At 44.3% G+C, this 18,971-nt stretch overlaps 3 protein-coding genes and 1 long non-coding RNA gene across 4 annotated transcripts in view; 3 read left to right on the top strand and 1 right to left on the bottom strand.

The window, feature by feature from the left end:
* Tk2 (thymidine kinase 2) overlaps window positions 1–2,500 on the bottom strand; it is a 96,725-nt gene extending 94,225 nt beyond the window's left edge. The window contains exons 1-2 of the mRNA XM_059264242.1: window positions 2,346–2,500; window positions 2,113–2,258 (exon numbers count right to left, since the gene is read on the bottom strand). The gene's annotated coding sequence lies outside the window, so the exon portion shown is untranslated. The remainder of the gene's footprint in view (window positions 1–2,112; window positions 2,259–2,345) is intronic.
* Window positions 1–8,148, top strand: part of LOC131911842 (CKLF-like MARVEL transmembrane domain-containing protein 2) — a 60,882-nt gene extending 52,734 nt beyond the window's left edge. The window contains exon 4 of the mRNA XM_059264245.1: window positions 7,767–8,148. Coding sequence (XP_059120228.1) covers window positions 7,767–7,865 — 99 coding nt within the window. The 3' untranslated portion in view covers window positions 7,866–8,148. The remainder of the gene's footprint in view (window positions 1–7,766) is intronic.
* Window positions 8,149–8,290: 142 nt separating this feature from the next.
* LOC131911844 (CKLF-like MARVEL transmembrane domain-containing protein 2A) lies at window positions 8,291–16,497 on the top strand. The gene is made up of 4 exons (XM_059264249.1): window positions 8,291–8,561; window positions 8,663–8,821; window positions 15,510–15,611; window positions 16,184–16,497. The coding sequence occupies exons 1-4, from the start codon at window positions 8,418–8,420 to the stop codon at window positions 16,268–16,270; spliced, it is 492 nt and encodes a 163-aa protein (XP_059120232.1). The 5' UTR covers window positions 8,291–8,417; the 3' UTR covers window positions 16,271–16,497.
* LOC131911847 (uncharacterized) lies at window positions 8,828–10,887 on the top strand. Its single transcript, XR_009379440.1, has 2 exons — window positions 8,828–9,245; window positions 9,657–10,887. It is a non-coding gene; the product is annotated as an uncharacterized LOC131911847 (long non-coding RNA).
* Window positions 16,498–18,971: the final 2,474 nt, after the last annotated feature.

Here is an 18,971-nt window from a genome sequence, read left to right as displayed (position 1 = left end):
CAGGGGAATCCAATCCCCACCAGAAGGGTCTCCTGACCCACCAGAAGGGCCGTGGGATGTCTTCAAGGACCCCAACCCAGTGTGTCCATTTAGATCTTATGTGGGATTCACAGACGGAGCTCCAACAGCCAGAAACAGCCAGAAACCAGAACCAGAAACCAAAAAGCTTGCCTGGGCAAATCTGAAAGTTACCTGATAGTAGGTGGTGTAAGACTCAAGGGAGGGTGGTCAGTGGTGGGTTTGGAGAATCTTGATGAGACCTCCAAAATGTTGTACCCAGAGTCCCCCAAAGACCATCAAGAGACCAAATCCAATGCAAAAGCAAAGAGTCTTTTTTATTGCGAGTTAACTCAGGCCTCTCCATTTGTCTGACACAACAGCAGAGCAGGAGAGACCCCGAGTAGCAATGGGGTAGAGTTTTTATAGGGGATAAAGCGGGGCGGGGGTGCAGTCTATAGACTACATAGGAACAGACTCAGGATTGGTTTGTGTGAGTAGCAATCATATTAGTAACTTTTAATTGACTAGGGTTAGTTGGGGGTTACATTATCCATTTTTGGGCAGCCCTGGGCAAATCCCAGGCTTTGTCCTTGAGCTGCTTTGTCCTAGGCTGGCTGGCCTAGCACATACTGACTGTAGTGGCTGGCTCAGTGGCCCAGGCTTGGTGTGTCCTATCTCCCTGTCCCTGCAGACAGGGGCATCAGTAATTAATTTCCTTTTGTTCATGGCCCTCTCAGAAACTGCTTGCTCAGTCTCAGGAAACTGAAATTGAGGCCTGATCTCTGAGAGAAGACTGAGCAGCCTATTACAGCTTCTTCTTGGTCCTGTCAGGCATCAGTACCCTTTATATACTCCCCAAGTTGGGAATTTGGGGAGGAATCAACTGGCCTGTCTACACTGACTTTGCTCCCAGAGTCAGCTTGTCTATCTCACACAAAGCTGCAAAGCCTTTTATTTCTCATCCTTAGTGTTACTGGCTTCTTTTTTTTAACTCTTAATATTATTTTGTTTTTTAAAACATTTATGTATTGTGTTTATGTGTGTGTGTGGTGTCATAGCATGTATATGGACGTCAGAAGACAGCTTGTGAGAGGTGGTTCTCTCCCTCTACCATGGGGATTCCAGGTATTAAACTCAGCTCATCAGGCTTCGAAGCAAGCAACTTCGCTGATAAGCCATCTAGATGGCTCCCAAACATTTCTTTCAGCTCTAATGTCTGGTTTGTTTGTTTGTTTGTTTGTTTGTTTGTTTGTTTGTTTTACCATAACAAACCCAGTCAGGAAAACCTGGAGAACATGCTGGGTCTTGGGGGCCATGATGCCTTTAGCTTTCATCTTGGGTGGCATGAGAATTCCTGAAGCTGACCAAAGGGCAGGGTCTCAAGAGAGAATACTGCATACTAGGCTGTGGCACAGGGGTTGAGCTAGAAATAGGCTGCCGATTCTGTTTCAGGATGGTGGAGACAGGTAGGTAGGGCAACATCTGTAGACAGAAATTTCCTCTGTCTTAGTCAGGATGAGCATGACTATGATACAACACCATCACCAAAAGCAACTTAGGAAGAAAAGGGTTTCTTTTGCTTGCAACCCTGTATCACACTGTTCATCACCAAAAAAGTCAGGGCAGGAATGAAAGTGGGATAGGAACCTAGAGGCAGAAGGTGATTCAGAAGCCATGGAAGAGTGCTGTTTACTGGCTTGCTCTTCAAGACTTGCTCAGCCTATTTTCTTCTAGAGTCTAGGACCACCATCCCAGATGTATCTCTGCCCACAATAGGCTGGGTCTTATTCCAACAATCATTAGGGAAATTAATTAATTACAGACTTGCTTGTAATTAACTAACTATAGGTTTGCTTGCTTACAGCTGGATCTTCTGGTGGCATTTTCTCAATTGAGGTTCCTTCCTCTCAGATGACGTTAGCTTGGGTCAAGTTGGCATAAAACTAGCCAGGATATCCTCCAGACAAACATTCCCTCCTTTGTGGAGGAGAGATGTTCATGAGACTCAGGTGGAAAACAAATCCCACAGTCTAGGAAAGCTGAAACTTAACAAAATTCACGAAGACTTCCCCCAAAGTTATAGAAGCAGTAAACAGTTGCAGAGAGACTCACCAAATAGCCAGGCTGCCTGTAGTTGACTCTCCCATCTCCAGGGTGGCAGCCACCATGAGGCATCATTTGTGATGTGTTGGGGTTCTCATGGATACGGTGCCTTTTGAGTCATCAATGCTTCTGTTTGTAACCCCTCACCCATCATTCTGTGAGTAAACATAGTAAATTCACTGGTTCTCCAAGTGAGACTTAGTTGAATCATTCATTGCTTTGATCTGTCATTGGAGACCTACCTGGGCTGAATAGACATGTGAGCACATCTTCCCCAGTAAAGGTTGGAACAACATCTGGTATTAAGACCTAGATCCTGTGAATGCCCATCCTGCTCCTCAGCCTGATGCTTCTGCAGTACAGGCAATGAGAGATGGTCAACAGAGTTGCCCATACTGTTCTTCAGTACCCTGAAAAGGAAAGCCATCATAATGACATTAACAGAACAGAAAAGACTTATTAATTTCTGATGGGGGGGGGTGTCTGTGTGTGTTGTGCCTGTATGCAGGTATGTATATATGCATGCAAGTAAGAGTGGAAATCAAGAAAGGACTTTGCATCTGCTGGAACTGGAGTTAAAGACAGCTGTGAGCCTCCACATGGGGCATGGGAACCAAACCTGGGTCCTCTACAAGGGCAGCAAGAGCTCTTAACCACTGAGCCATCTCTCCAGACCCCTTTCTCTTTCTTGTAGGGACATCTTCAAATAATGTCAAGTTGCCAAAACCTAAATCTCACAAAACATATTCTCCAAATAAGTTTCTGAGTCTACAGAATAACTTTTGCAAATCATATACACTACATATAAAATACTGAAAGAAAAAAATCCTTCTGAATAGGTGTCTTGGTTATCATTCTATTGCTGTGGAGAGAGACTCCATGACCAAGGAAACTTTTAAAAGAAAACATTTGATTGGGGTCTGGCTTACAGTTTCAGAGGATGAGTCCATGACTACAATGGTTTGGAGCATGGCGATAGGTAAAGAGGCATTCTGCTGGAGCAGTAGCTGAGAGCTCACATCTGATCCACAGACAGCAGGAAAAGAATAAGATTAGGCCTGACTTGGACTCTTGAAACCTCAAAGCCCACCCATAATGACACACCTCTTCAAACAAGGAAATGCCTCCTAATCCTTTTAAACAGTTCACCAACTGGGAACCAAACATTCAAATACATGACCCTGCAGAGGCCCTTCTTAGGCAAACCACCACACTATCAGTTTGGTTTTTCTTGGCTAGAGAACTATATTAAACACAGATATAAAGTGGGGACTTTTAGAATTGGGTAACTCTGCTTGTCCAAGGAGGAAGAGATCCTGCCTATGGTGAAGTACCTAGTGTGTGGCCAGCACAGTCTAGGTGCTTCCTTAGTCTTAGACCTTTATAAATAAGGTCTCCAATCCAGGCCAGTCTCTAACTTGCTCTGTGGTTGAGGATAAACTTGAACATCTGATTATCCTGCTTCTACACAAACCCTATTCCCCTGATGGATTATAGGTACACACCACCATGCTTGGTTTATGCAGTGCTGGGGATCAAACCCAGGGCCTTGTGCATGCCAGGCCAACACTATGCCAACAGCACCACTTCCCTGGTCCCTGACTTAACTTTAAACATTCAGGTTTACAGACACCTGGGTATGTCCTTAGACTGAGATTAAATACTTTGTCATGGGTCACAAAGCTTAGATAAACTGAGCCTAAATCCATATCAAATGGAAGAATGTAAGAAATAGCTAATCAAATGTTTGAAGAATAGGAAGAGTAAGGAAATGGAACTTGGACTTGGTTCAATAATGTGGACAGAAATGAACCAAGAAAAGAAAACAGTTTAGGACAGGGTGATGTCTCAGTGGTACTTGCCGCTAAGCATGATGACCCCAGTTCAAGCACTGGAATCCACACAATGGAAAAAGAGAGCTGACTCCTACCTGTTATCTCTAACCTCCAAACACATGCTGTAGCATGTACAGGCTTAGACAAAGAGACACACACACACATACACAGACGAAATAGAAAGGAAGATAGATACTTTTTTTTTAAAGATTTCTTTATTTATAATATATACCATGTTGTGTCTGTATGTATACATGCACACCAGAAAAGGGCACCAGATCTCATTACAGTAGGTTTTGAGCCACCACGTGGATGCTGGGAATTGAACTCAAGACCTCTGGAAGAGCAGCCAATGCTCTTAATCCCTGAGCCATCTCTCCAGTCCCTGAAGAAACTTTTAAAAAGAATTTAAATTCTTTAAATTCATCCATAATTGGAGAACATTTGTTAACGCCACTGCATTGTGCCAAGCTAGAGTTGGGCACTGGAAACAGAGCCCTTACCCCTGAGAAACTCACACAGGGGCTGCAACAAGGCCTACTAACAATCTGTCATCAGGTAGCCCACAAAGAGAAACATCCATGGCTGGAATACCAGGTGCTACCATCCCTGGTCCCTATCTGGCAACTCATCAATTGAGCTTTGTACTGCCATGGTCCCCCCACACTCCCTCCTTCATTTCTTCTTGCCTGTACTGGCATCAGCCCACCTCCATGTCTTCCTGCCTTATCCAGGTTCACTCTCCCTTCATCTCATAGTAACTGCAGGTGTGTTTTCTGAATCTCAAATCTGTCCCCTACTCAGAGAGTTCCAGACCATTCACCACTCAGGCTCAACTGCCAGGCACTCAACTCAGAACTGCAAAGGTCATTATCTAATGCACTGGCTTTCAACCTACTTAATGCTGCAACTCTTTTTTTTTTTAATTTTTTTAATTTTTATTTTGCAATACAATTCAGTTCTACATATCAGCCATGGATTCCCTTGTTCTCCCCCCTCCGGCCCCCCTCACCTTCCCCCCAGCCCACCCCCCATTCCCACCTCCTCCAGGGCAAAGCCTTCCCCGCGGACTGAGATCAACCTGGTAGACTAAGTCCAGGTAGGTCCAGTCCCCTCCTCCCAGGCCGAGCCAAGCGATCCTGCATAGGCCCCAGGTTTCAAACAGCCGACTCATGTAATGAACACAGGACCTGGTCCCACTGCCTGGATGCCTCCCAAACAGATCAAGCCAATCAACTGTCTCACCCATTCAGAGGGCCTTATCCAGTTGGTGACCCCTCAGCCATTGGTTCATAGTTCATGTGTTTCCATTTGTTTGGATATTTGTCCCTGTGCTTTATCCAACCTTGGTCTCAACAATTCTCGCTCATATAAACCCTCCTCATTCTCGCTAATTGGACTCCCAGAGATCCACCCAGGGCCTAGCCATGGATCTCTGCATCCAGATCCCTCAGTAGTTGGATGAGGTTTCTAGCACGACAATTAGGGTGTTTGGCCATCCCATCACCAGAGTAGGTCAGTTCGGGCTGTATCTCGACCATTGCCAGCAGTCTGTTGTGGGGGTATCTTTGTGGATTTCTCTCTAGCACTTTGCTTCTTCTTATTCTCATGTGGTCTTCATTTACCACGGTCTCCTATTCCTTGTTCTCCCTCTCTGTTGTTGATCCAGCTGGGATCTCCCACTCCCCCAAGCTCTCTTTCCCTTGACCCTCGCCCTTCACTACCCCCACTCATGTCCAGGCTGTTCATGTAGATCTCATTCCATTTCTCTGTCATTGAGTGATCCCCGTGTCTTTCTTGGGGTCCTGTTTTCCAGGTAGCCTCCCTGTGATGTGAGTAGCAGTCCAGTCATCCTTGTTCCACATCTAGTATCCTCCTATGAGTGAGTACATACCATGTTTGTCTTTCTGAGTCTGGGTTACCTCACTCAGGATGATTTTTTCTAGATCCATCCATTTGTCTGCAAACCTCATGATGTCATTGTTTCTCTCTGCTGAGTAGTATTCCATTGTGTATATGTACCACATTTTGTTTATCCATTCTTCAGTTGAAGGGCATCTAGGTTGTTTCCATGTTCTGGCTATTACAAACAATGCTGATATGAACATAGCTGAACAAGTGCTCTTGTGGTGTGGTTGAGCATTCATCTTTAACAAATGGTGCTGGCATAACTGGATATCAACATGTAGAAGGCTGCAAATAGATCCATATCTATCACCGTGCACAAAACTTAAGTCCAAGTGGATCAAGGACCTCAACATAAATCCAGCTACTCTGAACCTGCTAGAAGAGAAAGTAGGAAGTAGTCTTGAACGCATTGGCATAGAACATTGGCATAGAACACCAGTAGCACAGACACTGAGAGAAATAATCAATCAATGGGACCTCTTGAAACTGAGAAGCTTTTGTAGAGCAAAGGATATGGTCAACAAGGCAAAGCAACAGCCTACAGAATGGGAAAAGATCTTCACCAACCCCACATCTGACAGAGGACTGATATCCAGAATATATAAGGAACTCAAGAAATTAGACATCAAAATGCCCAACAGTCCAATTAAGAAATGGGCTGTAGAACTAAACAGAGAATTCTCAACAGAGGAAACTCAAATGGCTGAAAGACATTTAAGGAATTGCTCAACATCCCTAATCATCAGGGAAATGAAAATCAAAACAACTCTGAGATACCACCTTACGCCTGTCAGAATGGCTAAGATCAAAAACACTGAAGACACCTCATGCTGGAGAGGATGTGGAGCTAGGGGAACTCTCCTCCACTGCTGGTGGGAATGCAAGATTGTACAACCACTTTGGAAATCAATATGTTACTTTCTTAGAAAATTGGGAATCCATCTCTCCCAAGATCCAGCTATACCACTCTTGGGCATATACCCAAGGAATGCTCAACCACACCACAAGAGCACTTGTTCAGCTATGTTCATATCAGCATTGTTTGTAATAGCCAGAACATGGAAACAACCTAGATGCCCTTCAACTGAAGAATGGATAAACAAAATGTGGTACATATACACAATGGAATACTACTCAGCAGAGAGAAACAATGACATCATGAGGTTTGCAGACAAATGGATGGATCTAGAAAAAATCATCCTGAGTGAGGTAACCCAGACTCAGAAAGACAAACATGGTATGTACTCACTCATAGGAGGATACTAGATGTGGAACAAGGATGACTGGACTGCTACTCACATCACAGGGAGGCTACCTGGAAAACAGGACCCCAAGAAAGACACGGGGATCACTCAATGACAGAGAAATGGAATGAGATCTACATGAACAGCCTGGACATGAGTGGGGGTAGTGAAGGGCGAGGGTCAAGGGAAAGAGAGCTTGGGGGAGTGGGAGATCCCAGCTGGATCAACAACAGAGAGGGAGAACAAGGAATAGGAGACCATGGTAAATGCTGCAACTCTTTAACACAGTTCCTCATGTTGTGGTGACACCCAACCATAAAATTATTTTCAATGCTACTTTGTAACTGTAATTTAGCTATTGTTAGGAATCATAATGTAAATATCTGTGTTTTCCACTCATCTTAGGCCACCCCTGTGAAAGGGTCATTAGGTCCAAGGGGTCACAACCCACAAGTTGGGAACCACTGTTATAGTAGCAAGTCATAGGATCAGGACACTGTGGGCAGCAAACTCCAATGTTTCCCTTTCTCTTGGAAAGACAAACCGGACCTACAGCAGTCAGGAGGGACTGTTGCAGCTCTTGACCTCCTCGGATAGGAATAGGAATGAGAGATGGACGCTGTGCTAGTTGCAAAGTAATCTGACCGTTACTTCCCACCCCTGTTGTGTCTGACAGATCCTGTGCCTCTCAGCAGCAATCTTGTGTCTCATCGATGCGTTATTGGTCATCAAAAACATGAATAACATGGAAAAAAGCCCTGGGAATGAAAACTAAACTCTCTACCGCCCCACTGAGGCAGAAGCTACGCTGAAGTCACCCAGCATTTAGCATAGGCTCCAAGCATAATCACTCCCTCCAGGCCATCATGAGCTCCCAAGCCCATGTGTGTGACTATAAAGACAGGGCTGTGAAGTCGGCAACACTTCTGCTTCCTCGTGTGGCCTTGTCTAAAAGTCGCATTACCCCTCCCACTCCTCCACAAGGTTGCCCCAGGAGGTCGGGAGAGCCAGGACCTCAGGGAGCAATAGCCACACAACTGGGACTCCGGTTCAAGTAAGGCCTCGCTAGAACCAGTGGGGCTTAGTGCAAGTTGCTGCATGGAGGGTGGGAATTTCAGGCCTCTGCCAGGGTCGACGCAATCCTGCGGGTCCATGAGATGAGGTGCTCGCGCTGACCAACCATAAGCGTTAGAATTCTGCCGTCCCAGCGGTCAGTTGAGCGCCGCCCTTGAACAGGTCTGAAGACACCAGGCTCTCTGTTGAGCTGGGCCTGTTCAAGGACTGCAGGCAAGTCTGAGCCCCGAGAAATTGAGAACTACTGCTTACCATGGCAGTGCCTGGCCAGCACAAAGTACAGCCCAAGGATGGGGTGGGCACAAGAAAGGGGTTTAAACGCTACAAGTGGGAAATCAAAGACTGCAATAAAGATTTCTGGCTCGGGGGACACGCCGTGGTCAAGATCGTGAGTGTGGTAAGCTGGATTGGAATTCTAGGGGTGTCTGTGGAGGAGAGGGCCTCAGAAGTCGGGGAGAGTCCTTGCAGCAGCTCAGATGTATGTATTTTTCCACCTAGGGCTGCCTGATTGCTGGGCTACACTTCTTTGAAAAAGTGGCCACAAACCCCATCATGATCCTGGTCCTCACTATGGAAATATCCATCTTTGCTTTCTTCATGTTCCTCTACACCTTCGCCATCGTCAGATACATGCCCTTCATCTTCTGGCCTGTCACTGTACGTAAAGACTTTAGGAAAGGTGGTGCCAATCACATTCTACCTCCTGGAAAAAGACAACCTTGCCTCCTCTACCGGTGCTCAGGCTGGGAAGTTGGGTTGTAGAGGGGAAGCCAGGCAGAAATGATCCCCAAACCTGCCTGTGTTGGGTCACAGAAATAGGCACCGAGGCTTTGCTAGCCTCACAAATAGGGAAGGCTGTAACAACCAGCCATTTCTGCTGATGCTTTTGCTGGTATACATCTCATTGGAATATCATTCCAAGATTCAAAAAAGAAAATCAAACTCTGCATAAACCAGTAAGGTAAAGTGAAGCAAAAATTCAAGCATGACTAAAACAATATCAGGTCTCTGATGAAAATAAAGAATGTTTCAGAAGCATGGTCAACCTGAAATAGTCACCCAATGGGTAAGGCTGAGCTTGGTAAGTCACTCAAGCGTCCATTCCTTTAGTCCTTTATCTGTACCTCAGGGTCTGTTACAATCTGTACGGAGATTGAACTCATGTAAACTTCTTGCCATTGTGTCTTAGGGCTCATGAATCAAATTCTCTCACCTCACTTAATGGAATCACCAAGTGTACCCACCTAACTCCCTCATAGCCAATTAACACCTCAGCTTCCAACTCCCTTTGTTCATTACCCACCTCTAGAGACCTCTGTTCCCCCATTTCATTACCCTTACAAACCAGCAAGTGAATTGCCAAAAGTCAAATAACCTGCCCTTCAACTCAACACAACTAGTAAATAGCAAGAAAGAAAAAAAAAAATCAAAACTTAATGAAATATGCTTCTGATAGCTGTGATCACCTACCTATCTGCCCTTTTGTTAAAAGCTGTTAGTGTCCAGGGATCCATCAGTCCTCATGAAGACCTTCAGTACAGGAAGGAAGGAGATGGAACTAAAATGAAAACTCTTGGAAACAGAACCCACAGAAGACAAAAAGATGGAGACTATGTGTCCAGTGAAGAGACTGAAAAGACTCAGTAAAATAACTCCACCAAACCATGAAAGTCAATCCTCCTCTATTTAACATAAACATAGTGATGGAAATGTAACCAATATTGCTTTTACTAAACAGCCTAGTTAGAAAGAAGGAAGGAAGAGAAATGAGGGAAGAAAGGGGGAGTGAGGGAGAGAGGAAGGAATGGAGGGAGGAGAAGGAGGAAGAAGAGGGAAGGAATAGAGATAGATGCAAAGGTTCTCGAGATGGAAAACGGGAGTAGTGACAATACAAGCTGTAGATTGTTGGGAGTGACTCATGAGGTACCATCTCAGGAACTTGAGATAGGGATTTTCAAATACTCTCAAGACAGGAGATGAGGCCTGTCTTAGTTTAGGTTTTTATCGCTGAGACAAAACATCATGACCAAAGCTACTTAGGGAGGAAAGAGTTAATTCAGTTTATACTTTTACATTACAGTTCATCATCAAGGGAAGTCAGGATAAGAACTTAAGCAGGACAGGGACCTGGAGACAGGACATGATGCAGATGCCATAGAGGAATGCTGCTTCTGTCTTGCTCCCCATGCTTTGCTCAGCAAGCTTTCTTATAGAACCCAGGACCACCAGCCCAGGGATGGCATCACCCATAATGGGCTGGACCCTCTCCCATCAATCACTAATTAAGAAAATGCCCCCGAGCTGGATCTTTGGAGACATTTTCTCAATTGAGGGTCCCTCCTCTCTGTTGAATCTAGTTCATGTCAAGTGGACGTAAAACAAGCCAGCACAAGGCCTTAAGCCAAAGCCAAGCAGAGGCCTAAGAAATCAAGCCAGCACCTGGAGAATACTGCATCCATAGAGGAAAGATGGAGAAGGAAGACATACACACACTGCCAGCACAAAGAAGCAGGAAACATCGGTCTATACTTGACCTGTGGGAGTGGGGACAGGAGGCCTGGGTTTTCTTTGAGAATGGGAAAGCTAAGGGCTTTCCTTTGCATAGATTTGGAATCTGAATTTTTTTGCTGCCCAGAGTCTAGAAAACACATGCCTTGGGCTGATGATGTTCTAATCACATCCTATGAACTCATAACAGAAATAAATGCAGAACCACAGCCAAAGCATGTGATTTGTGATACACTTGGTCTTTTAAAAATGCTCCAAACTAAGAATCAAAAATTGGCACACATGGTCCGTGTTTCCATAGGATATGTCTATAATCCTAACACTCAAAAGCCAAAACAGGAAAACTGATTTCAAGGCCATCCTGGACTCATAGCAAAAATGTGGTATCAAAAGATAAATAATTGAAACAAGTTGGAAGAATAGAATCCTGAGACTCAGAGACCATAGATGAACTGTGATGTGAGAACATAATGCTGTTTAAATGATTGCAGATAAAAATAAGACTATAACACTGGGCAGTAGTGGCACACACCTTTGATCCCAGCACTTGGGAGGCAGAGGCAGGCAGATGTCTGAGTTAGAAGCCAGCCTAGACTTCAGAGCCAGTGCCAGGACAGCCAGGGCTGCATAGAGAAACTCTGTATTGAAAAAAAACAACAACAAAAAGACTATAGGGACAGAATAAACAATTTTTAAAGTGTGTAGTTTAATGTCTACAATAGAAAATATAATACTTGAAGTAAAAATGTGAACAGATGAGTTAAAATCAGATCAGGGCCCAGTGTGGTAGCACAATCTGTCATCCCAGCACTCAGGAGGCTGAGGAAGGAGGCTCAAGAGTTCAAGGCCAGCCTGTACTACAGAGTGACTTTGAGGCCAGCCTGAGACAAAGCAAGACCTTGTCTAAACAAAGAGTTGTTGAGGGAGTTGGAATGTCTCTAGAGAGATTGTTCAGTAGTTAAGAATACTTGTTGCTCTTACAGAGGACCTGGGTTCAGTTCCCAGCACCCATATCACGTGGCTTTTGGCCTCCTGTGACTTGACTTTCAGAGGATCTGACCCTCTTCTGGCCTCCACTCACCTACACACATGTGATACACATGTACACATGCAGGCAAAACACTCATGCATATAAAATAAATACAAATGAATACACATACAGAATGAGTGAGCAGATCTGACACAACTCAAGAGAGAATGAAGGAGTTGACAGGTGTGGGAGGATTATCTAGAACTAGCCCTGAAAGACAAACAGAAGGAACATGAAGGAGAAGATGAGACACAGAATACAAAATCAGAATTCCATACTAGAGACTGGAGAAGAAACATTTAAAGTGATCAAAACCAAGAACTTACATTTAATGAAACTGACATCATCTAAATATGGCATAATATAGAAACCCAAAACTTTGTCCCTCCACAGTAGCAATAGTTAAACTGGGGAAAAACTGGCAACAAACTTTTCAGAAATCTTACTTGTAACTTCGAGCAACCAAGAGAATGTTTGGTTGTTGTTTTGTTTGTCTTTGTGTTGGGTTTTTGGTTTTGGTTTTGGTTTTCAAGACAGGGTTTCACTGTGCAGTCCTGGCTGTCCTGGAACTCACTCTGTAGACCAGGCTTGCCTTGAACTCAAGAAATCTGCCTGCCTCTGCCTTCTGAGTGCTGGGATTAAAACATGTGCCACCATCACCGGCCATGAGAATGTTTAATAAAGAAAGAAACTGCTGAATAATAGTAAGAGGGCATTGGACATTTTAACTTACCAGACAGCTAAAGAATTCAGGTTCAAATCCATATGCTAAGATATGACTGAAAATAAATGAAGCATCTGCCACCAGATGTGGTGACATACACCTCTGTTCTAACACTTGGAAGGTTGAGGCAAGAGATCAGAAGTTCAAAACCAGCCTCAGTTACATAGCAAGTTTGAGGCCAGGTTAGGCTATACTGTTACTGGTGGTGGAGGTCTGGCAAGGTGTTTTTGGCTTCTTAGCCTCCTATTCAAGCCCACAGAGACTGCAAAGTAAGCAGTAATCTCTGTTCAAAGTGCAGCCATTGAACAGGCAGATACACAGTCAAGACTGATAGCAGCTACCCAAGTGAAGGTAATCAAGGGCCCCAGTTATTGCTTGGGGCCTCTTTCAGTTGTTGTTTGGGACTTCCTTTATGGGGTTCAAGTGTGGGAGGAGTTTGCTTACAAAGGGTGTAATTTGGGTGGTTCTCTATTAAGACTAATAGGCTTGGACTATATAAGCCCTTGCTCATGGGCATATACCTTCCCATAATGCATCTGATTTTAATCATATGCAACTCCAAATATGCATAGTCATAAGACAGTAAATAGGGGATTCTTCCTAAAAGTTCTCTTGAAAACACAGTTTTAGCTTATTGCACATGTGCCCAAAACCAGTTTAGGCCAGATCAGCACTCCTACCTTCCATATCCCCCTCCACAGTACTGAATCAATTTGGGTAGAAATTGTCCAAGTCATTAAGGGGAGGAGAAACTTACTCCACTAATAGTTTGATGCAGGTGGGGTCCCAGGTTGCTTACAGGTTGTTAGGTGCATTGTTCAGAGAGAAATATGTATGCATAGTACATGCAACGGAGTGTCCTAGGATGCCAAATGCATTGTAACAAGAGGAAGGAGGTGAGGATAGTTGGAAAGAAGTAGAGTAGCCAAAGTGGGAAGACAGACAAAGAGAAGGTGACAGGGAGAGGGAGGTAATGTGATTGATTACTTTATATACATGTATAAAAATATAATGGGGAAGCTGGAGAGATGGTTGAGAGCACTGACTGTTCTTCCAGAGGACCCAGGTTCAATTCCCAGCACCTACGTGGCAGCTATCAACTGTCTCCAAGCTATCAACTTGTAACTCCAATATCTGAAAACCTCACACAGAAATACATGCAGGAAAAACACCAATACAAATAAAGTAAAAATAAATAAATTACTAAATAAAACATAATGAGCCCATCATTCTGTATAACTAATATGAGCTAGTAAAAACATTACAAATAAAATTCTTTGGAAAAATGAAAAGAACTACAAGGAATGGATTTTCCCAACCAGATACCAGATTTACCCTAAGATGTGGTGCTAGATCGTGGATTAACTAATGGAATTGTTACCAGTGGAATGTTTGTGTCCTCCCTGGATTTATATCCTGAGATGGGGCCTTTGAGGAAGCAACTAAAAATAAACAGAAAACTTATGGTTGGGACTCTGATCCAAAAACGATTAGTATCATTCCAGGAAGAGACAGGTTGTATGAAAGGTCATATGAAGATAAAGAGGGAAGGGCAGTTGTCTCCAGCCAGGGAGAGTGCTCTGGGACCTTGCTCTTGGTCCTTCCAGACCCAGAACTCTGAGAGGATAAACATCTGTTGTTTAAGGCACCCAGCCTATTGTATTTTATAATAGTATACTAATGTAGGAATAGATCAGAGAATTCAGACTTATATACATACTGCAACTTGTATATGACAGAGGTAGCATTGAAAACCTGGGACAGCAGTTGGTGAGTTGGCTAAGCAGTTAAGAGCACTGGCTGCTTCTGCAGAGGACCCAGGTTGGGTTCCCAGCACCCAAGCAGCTCACAAGCTGCTGTAACTCCAGGGAATCCAATGCCCTCTCTGGCCTTCTCAGGCACTACACACATTTGGTATGATCACGTACATGGAGACAACACACTTATACACATAAAATAAAAATAAGCAAACCTTTTTGTAAAAGAAAGTTGGACAGAACATTCAATGAGAGTACCTAGGAATATTGGCAGAAGAAATTGTACATCCCATTAAAATTAAAAACAATTGGGGCTGGAGAGATGGCTCAGAGGTTAAGAGCACTGACTGCTCTTCCAGAGGTCCTGAGTTCAATTCCCAGCACCCACATGGTGGCTCACAACCATCTGTAATGAGATCTGGCGCCCTCTTCTGGTGTGCAGGCATACATGTTGTATACATAATAAATAAATAAATAAATCTTTAAAAAAAAAAAAATTAAAAACAATTTAAAATTTGGACACTCTAAGATAAAACACAACTAATAGAAAATGGGACAAGGGGCGCAAATACATAGAATTTTGGTTGGTTTTATTCTGTGTTGGGAGAAGAAAGCTTGTATGTGGTAAAGGAAGGCCAAATCCCCAAGGAATGAAAAGAAAAAAATGATGAAGGAGGAAGCAATCAAGGAAGGTGGTCCAGGGGGTAAGGCAGGGTTGGGTGTAGAGGGAGCAGCAAGGCTCCCAGAGTTAAGTCAGAGAGCCTCCTGGCAGCAGCAATACTGCTCACGGAAGCTCCAGAGAGGAGAGTACAGAAATGATGAGGGGAAGTACCGAACAGAGATACCATCAAGTAGCCTATGCATTTATTTATATGACTACTGATAGGCACCAGATCCCTGGTGTTTTAGGCAAGATGGTATCTTGTGGCTCACCTGGGCAGACAGCAGTTAAGTTTGGACTGTGTGCTCCACTCACAGAGGCCAGCAGGGAGCCGCTGGTTGATCTGCTTGGCCAGAAACATATTTGCCTCTGCATATTTATTTTAAATTATTGGGGTGGAGGGGGGCATTTGAACATGGTTACATGGAGGATACTGTGTTGTTTTTGGGGTGCAAAAACTCCAATATCTGAAAACCTCACACAGAAATACATGCAGGAAAAACACCAATACAAATAAAGTAGAAATAAATAAATTACTAAATAAAACATAATGAGCCCATCATTCTGTATAACTAATATGAGCTAGTAAAAACATTACAAATAAAATTCTTTGGAAAAATGAAAAGAACAGCTATCTAAGACCAGCTTATCTCTCCCACTTTCAGGAAATCTTCAACAACCTCTTCTCCTGTGTGTTCCTCGGAGGCGGCATTGCTTTTTCTTTGAAGACTAAACGAGTGATCCAAGAGCCCTATCTAACTGCTATGGTGAGGTGTTTCTTTTGAGCTGTGGGTTTCCTAAATCACTGTCACAAAAATCCTGGGATCATGGGCTAGACTGCTGCTGAGTCTATAGAGTGCTGGTCTAGCCTGATCTATGACACTGCAAAAACCTACTGTAGTACCTCATGCCTATCCATAATGTTGGCACTCAGGAGGTAGAGGCAGAGGAGCCAAAGTCCAAAGCCATCCTTGGTACAATAGTAAGTTCAAGGCCAGCCTGGGGTATATGAGACCCTGTCTCAAACAAACAAAGCTTGGGGTCAAAGCAAATTTAAGAAGTTGGTAAATGTTTCTAATGCAGAACACACATTTTTAAACATGGTGTCTAGGAAGGCAGCCAAGTCACCTGTGACTCTCGTGTATGTGAAAAGAAAGGAAAAAGAAAGATGATGGGGACACTGGGCATGAAACCAGGGAGGGCAGACAGAAGGAGGGTCTAGGATCGAGGTGTTTTGGGGGTACACTGTGCATCACCTCAGATGAGAGACCAAGAATGGAATCTGTGCCTGCCTTCTAGGTGGACAGTCAAAATAATGAAGACCCACTTGTTTCCCTAGATTCTTATGGCAGTTGCTGCATTTTTCGCTTTTATCGACATATGTCTTCAATTCAAATACTTCAGAAGCAAGAAGGGACCCAACTGACCTTTGGAGACAACTACCATAGAGGAGAGTAGGCAAAGCAAAGAGAGAGGGAGAAGGAGGGGAGGCATGAAATGGAGGACAAACAGGACAAGAAGATGTGACTGGACGGCGACACCCGTGGTCAGGAATGGCAGCCAGCTTTACGGCCAGGCCTTTCTACACTCTCCCCTTTTCGGCTTTCTAGCCTACTTTTCTTTTCCATCAATAAACACCTCTTGGAAAGAAAATTTCTCTTTAAATGGATTTTGTGCTAAAAGTTGGACAACATTTGTCCAGTGCTCTTCATCCCACAGAAACTCCTGGAAATCTCGGTGCTAAGGGAAAGGCCCCAGAGGGGTCACAACCCCCAGGTTGAGAACCACTGCACTAGAGGTTCTACCCACCCTGAAAGGGTTTCATCCTCCTGAGGGAAGAGTGAAGACTCCAACAGACATCCAAGGAAGGAGATGTGTAAGTAGAAGCCTGGAGTCCTAAGAGTGAAACGGAGAAAGGAACTAATGGTGTTCTTCGGCATGCACAGCAGACTTTCTCACACTTTCTCATCTCAGGCGTGCATAACACAGGAGTTAGTTCCAGGTCCTTGTCTCAGGAACTCAAAAAGGGAAATCCACAGGCCAAGGCTGAGTTTTGAAGAGGCATTTTCTTCATAGAAAGAAAGCTCGGGGACAAGAGAGATGGCTCTTGGTTAAAGCCATCAACAGATGCCCATACTGTTCTTCTGGGTAACCATGAATGCTTCTCCTGAGTACCCAGCCAAGAGTAATGGTATACTAGAATATTCCAAATAGACAAAAACCTAGAAAGATGCCAATGTTCTAAAAGACTGTGCTTCCTTCACAAAAATGGAGTATAAAGAATTACCAGCTGAGAGAATAACATGATTAACTCTCACAGATTAAGCAAAAGAAGCCAGGTATAAAAGAAGGACATACCACACTGATGTAGGAACTCCCAGGGGAAAGGCCCATGGTGAAAACTGCAAGTTGTTCACATATGTTACAGTGAAAACAGAAGCCTGGGTTCAACGGAAATGCCAGGGCTAAAACAGCAGAGCCTGGGACACAGGGGAGGATGAATAAGAGAGCTTAAGACTAGGTGTGAGACCACCAAAACTAGCCAGATACAAGGGAGTGACATCAGGCCAACTGCCTCCCTCCCCACAATCCCTTGAGGACCATGTCTAAGGTCCTATTGTCTTTTCACACATGCTTATTTATATTTCACTGTAGCTGACTAAGTGGAGATTGCTTCTACAGAAGCGTCCACCTGTTTCAGAAAGAGAACAAGAAGTTAACTAGGGGCAACTCCACTGCAGTGACCACGAGGAACACAGAGCCCTCAGTATAGAGTTAACAGGGAGTCAGACACCAAGATCAAAGGAAAGTCCCAGATGCAAGGTGAAGGGACACTATCCCACACGAGCCTGTGTCTCTGGCCAGCCTTGCCCTTCTCTCCCATTTTCTCTGCCTTGCTAAAAACTGTTAGATAACATTCTTAAAGCTAGCCCCCAAGGTCTATTCCCTCATTTGGCCACTTCCTCTTCCTAAGGCTGACTGCCAAGGTCTAGCTATCAAAATATTGAAGTCTAGAAATCAAAAGCCCCCTTTGGTCCTTGTAATTAACACGCCCAATCAAAATACACTACCACATCCTAGCCCATTCTAACACAGACCTCCCCTTCTTCTCCTCTGAAAAATTACACCTGCAAGTTCATTTGCTGCTGTTTTTCTGCCTGAGTCAGAAAGCAGCCACATTAACTTCTCTTCCCTGCCTAATAAAGGATCTCTGTGAAAAGGTGTTTGGGTGTGGTTTGTGGGAGGGAGGCCCTGCTGTGCAAGGGGTCTCCTTGACAGGGGATAGCCAGACTCCCAGGTAGTTTGAATGAGAATGGAATCTATGGGCTCACACATTTGTATATGTAGTCCCCTGTTAGTGGAACTGTTTGGGAAGGATGAGGAGGTGTGCCACAGAGGTGGGTTTTGAGGTTTCAAAAGACTCATTCCATCTCCAGGGCACTCTCTGCCTCCTCCTTGTGGTTGAAGATGTGAGCTCTCAGCTGCTGCCCTTGCTGCCTGTCACTGGCTACCTCCACTCCACCACCACAAACTCTAAGCCTCTGTGGAGGTTTGAATGAAAATGGCCCCCCATAGGCTCATATATCTGAACACTAAGTCCCTAGTGAGTGGAATTCTTTGGGAAGGATGAAGTGTCACTGGGGGTGGGCTTTGAGGTTTCAAAAGCCCACAGCAGGGCCAGTCTCCCACCCAACCACCCCTCACCTCTCTCTGCTTGCCTGTAGATCAGGATGTAAATTCTCAGCCCCATATCTGCCTGCCTGCCTGCTGCCATCCCGATCATGGGCTCACTCTCTGAACTCTAAGCAAGCCCCCAATTAAATGCTTGTTAAACCTTGGTCACCGTGTCTCTTCACAGCAATAGAACACTGACTAGGACACTGTCTGAAACCACAAGCCCCAAATCAACTCTTCTATAAGGTGCCTTGGTCACAGTGTCTTATCACAGTAGTAGAAAAGAACTCTTACAGAGTTCAAGTAAGAGACCCTGCCTCAGTGGATAAGGTGAATAACTAAGGAAAGCTCTTGATATCGTGAGATGAATGTACACATATGTACCCACATCCATGCATGCATACCCCATATACAGACACATGCAAAATTTTAAAAAGAAAAAAAAGAAAAAG

The sequence above is a fragment of the Peromyscus eremicus genome, chromosome 5, assembly GCF_949786415.1.
Source record: "Peromyscus eremicus chromosome 5, PerEre_H2_v1, whole genome shotgun sequence".
In the NCBI taxonomy this organism is placed as follows: Eukaryota; Metazoa; Chordata; class Mammalia; order Rodentia; family Cricetidae; genus Peromyscus; species Peromyscus eremicus.
Note: the sequence above shows the minus strand (reverse complement) of the source record. Positions and strands in the feature narration are given on the sequence as shown.

Bases quoted from the DNA above. Each gene is read 5' to 3' on its own strand.
- LOC131911844 (XM_059264249.1), top strand. From the start codon at position 8,418: ATGGCAGTGCCTGGCCAGCACAAAGTACAGCCCAAGGATGGGGTGGGC. The intron at 8,822-15,509 runs GTACGTAAAGAC...TCCCACTTTCAG, and splicing joins TCATCTTCTGGCCTGTCACT to GAAATCTTCAACAACCTCTT. The intron at 15,612-16,183 runs GTGAGGTGTTTC...TTGTTTCCCTAG, and splicing joins AGCCCTATCTAACTGCTATG to ATTCTTATGGCAGTTGCTGC.